This window comes from Colobus angolensis, unplaced genomic scaffold (assembly GCF_000951035.1).
Source record: "Colobus angolensis palliatus isolate OR3802 unplaced genomic scaffold, Cang.pa_1.0 Scaffold164, whole genome shotgun sequence".
Classification (NCBI taxonomy): Eukaryota; Metazoa; Chordata; class Mammalia; order Primates; family Cercopithecidae; genus Colobus; species Colobus angolensis.
In genome coordinates this window covers 523,288-526,408 of record NW_012114755.1, presented here as the reverse complement: position 1 = coordinate 526,408, position 3,121 = coordinate 523,288, and the positions used below count along the sequence as shown (strand labels likewise).

Here is a 3,121-nt window from a genome sequence, read left to right as displayed (position 1 = left end):
GGGTTTTGCCATGTTGTCCAGGCTGGTCTTGAACTCCTGGGCTCAAGCAGTCCTCCTATTTTGGCCTCCCAAAGTCCTAGGATTACAGGTGTGAGCCATCCACCCAGCCTATACTTTTTTTAATTACCATAGTTTTACAGTAAGTTTTGAAATTGGACAATGTGAGTCCTCCTACTTTGTTCTTTTCCATTATTATTTTGGCTATTCAGGGGACACTTGCAATTTCATATTAATTTTAGGAACCATGTATCCATTGCTGCAAAAAGGCAGTTGGAATTTTGATAAGAACTATAGATTAATTTGGGGAAGTATTACATACAACCTTAATTATAAACTATTTCCTCTATATACATTGTTTACCTATTTTCTCTTTACTAAACAATACTGCAATGAACTTTGGTTGGTGTGTGCATTTTTACTTCTTTGCTAGTATTTCTTTCAGAAAATTCCTACAGGTGAAATAGCTGAGTCAAGAGCAACATATATTTTTAGTTATAATACTTGTTACATTGCTCTACAAAAGAAGCTACACCTGTGTACACCTCTCTCCCTACCAATAAATTATGAAATTGTTTTCTAACACAGGATGTTGTTTTAAATTTTCATTTGATAGGTGAAAAATTGCGCTCATTTTTGTTTGGTTTCTATTTCTTTGACTATTAGTGAGCTTTAACATTTTTGTATACATTGGTTGGCCAAATGTACCTTTGCTCGCTATATTTATAGCCTTTGGCCATTCTAGTTTTATAGTAAAAATTAACTCTCTTTAGTAACAACCTTTTTTTGACCATTTGACAACTGGGCATTTTATGAATTGTATCCACAGCATAACTTGTCTGAAAAATAGATCTTTATTTGCATTATGTACTTACAGTATCACATCTCTTTCTATAGATTGTTCTCCAAAGAAGTATGGAACGAGTACAGTCCTTTTTTCAGAAAAATAAATGCCGTCTCCCTCTCAAGCCAAGTCTAGTGGCAAAAGAATTAAATATTAAGGTGACACATACAATACTTAAAAGTTCATATTACATTTGAAAATAATAGGAAGAAGGCAAATGGGCAGGTATGCTTAAGGCAAACGAAGGTAAAACCTGCATAGGTTGGTTATAAGCATGGATGGTTGTGATTAGGATCCATATTTATCTTAGCATATTTTTTACCTAACCACCATTCCTGGAAAAAAAAAAAAAAAGTATAAAATTATTTACTGCCTTGGGCTTCATTTTTTTAAATTGGTCTCACCGTCTTTTTTGTTGTTGTTGTTGTTGTTGTTGAGACAATGTCTCACTCTGTTGCCCAAGCTGGAGTGCACTAGTGCGATCTCGGCTCACTGCAGCCTCCACCTCCCGGGTTCAAGCAATTCTGCTGCCTCAGCCTCCTGAGTAGCTGGGACCACAGGCACACGCCACCATGCCCACCTAATTTTTGTATTTTTAGTAGAGACGAGGGTTCACTTTCTTGACCTTGTGATTCGCCTGCCTTGGCCTCCCAAAGGGCTGAGATTACAGGCGTGAGCCACCATGCCCGGCCTTTTTATTTTTTTGAGACAGAGTCTTGCTGTGTCACCCAGGCTGGAATGCAGTGGCGCGATCTCGGCTCACTGCAACCTCCGCCTCCCAGGTTCAAACGATTCTGCTGCCCCAGCCTCCCGAGTAGCTGGGATTACAGGTACCTGCCACCATGCCTGGCTAATTTTTCTATGTTTAGTAGAGACAGATTTTTGCCATGTTGGCCAGGCTGGTCTTGAACTCCTGACCTTAGGTGATCCACCGGCCTTGGCCTCCAAAGTGCTGGGATTACAGGCATGAGCCACCATGCCCGGCCAGTCTCACTGTCTTAAAATTAGCTTTTTAGTCAGTTTCATTTTAAAAGTAAGATTTGATCATTGCTAATAAAATTTTTAGTTTTTATGAATACTTCCATGGCTAATTAATTAAAATAGTACCATAAACAGAAGAATGGAGGTCTCATCTAAGATCACAGTGATTTAGAAGAAGGAAAAGGATATCACAAGATGTTGTGTTCTGTTGATGGATTAAGACATTTACAAAGCTCAAACTTTAAAAGTTTGTGTCTCAAGTTTTTGCTTCTCTGCCTAGCGAGAAGATGTTTTAGTCAGATATGCTATGTTTAAGTTTCAAAAAGTATTTTTACATATTTGTTATCTTCCAGAGAGTCTAGAAAAGCAATTCTAAATTAGCTGGGCGTACTGGCGGGCACCTGTAATCCCAGCTACTCGGGAGGCTGAGGCAGACGAATTGCTTGAAGCCGGGAGGCAGAGGTTCAACCTTGAACCTGGGAGGCAGTGAGCTGAGATTGCACCACTGCACTCCAGTCCAGGCAGCAAGAGCAAACTCTATCTCAAAAAAATGAAAAAGCAATTCTCATGTGTTACTTCAATTGCTGCAATTCAAAGGAAGAAGTGTTTAGCTGGGCCTGTAGTCCCATCTACTCAGGAGGCTGAGGCAGGAGGATAGCTTGAGCCCAGGAGTTAGAGGTTGCGAAAGCTATGGTTGCATCACTGCATTCCAGCCTGGGTAACAAAGCAAAACGCTGTCTCTAACAGAAATAAAAATAAAAAATAAATCTAAAAAGAAGACACAAAGGAAGAAGTGAAAGGGGAAATGCATAGGACAAAAAAAAAAAACTAAATCCATTTTTATTTATCTTTCTAATGCTTAACATGTTGTATTTGCAGTCGTGTTCCTTCTTCAGTTCTAATGCTGTCCCCCTAAAAGTCACAATGGTGAATGCTGACCCTATGGGAGAAGAAATTAATGTCATGTTTAAGGTGAGCAAATAATGTTACTATTTTTTAATGGCAGTTTAGAAATTTTTTTATCAAATTACTTTCCCAAAATTGCAAAGGTGATTTTATTTAATATATTTTTAAATTCTTTTATTTATTTATTTTTACACAGTCTTGCTCTGACACTCAGGCTGGAGTGCAGTGGCGCAATCTTGGTTTACTGCAACCTCCACATCTTGGGTTCAAGTGATTCTCCTGCCTCAGCCTCCCAAGTAGCTGAGATTACAGGCACCTGCCACCATGCCCGGCTAATTTTTGTATATTTTAGTAGAGACGGGGTTTCACCATGTTGGCCAGGCTGGTCTCAAA

General features: G+C 39.1%; 1 protein-coding gene across 1 annotated transcript in view; it reads left to right on the top strand.

Moving 5' to 3' along the window:
- Positions 1–3,121, top strand: part of PIK3C2A (phosphatidylinositol-4-phosphate 3-kinase, catalytic subunit type 2 alpha) — a 146,691-nt gene that overhangs the window by 109,798 nt on the left and 33,772 nt on the right. The window contains exons 19-20 of the mRNA XM_011937522.1: positions 895–999; positions 2,702–2,794. Of these exons, the coding sequence (XP_011792912.1) occupies positions 895–999; positions 2,702–2,794 (198 nt within the window). The remainder of the gene's footprint in view (positions 1–894; positions 1,000–2,701; positions 2,795–3,121) is intronic.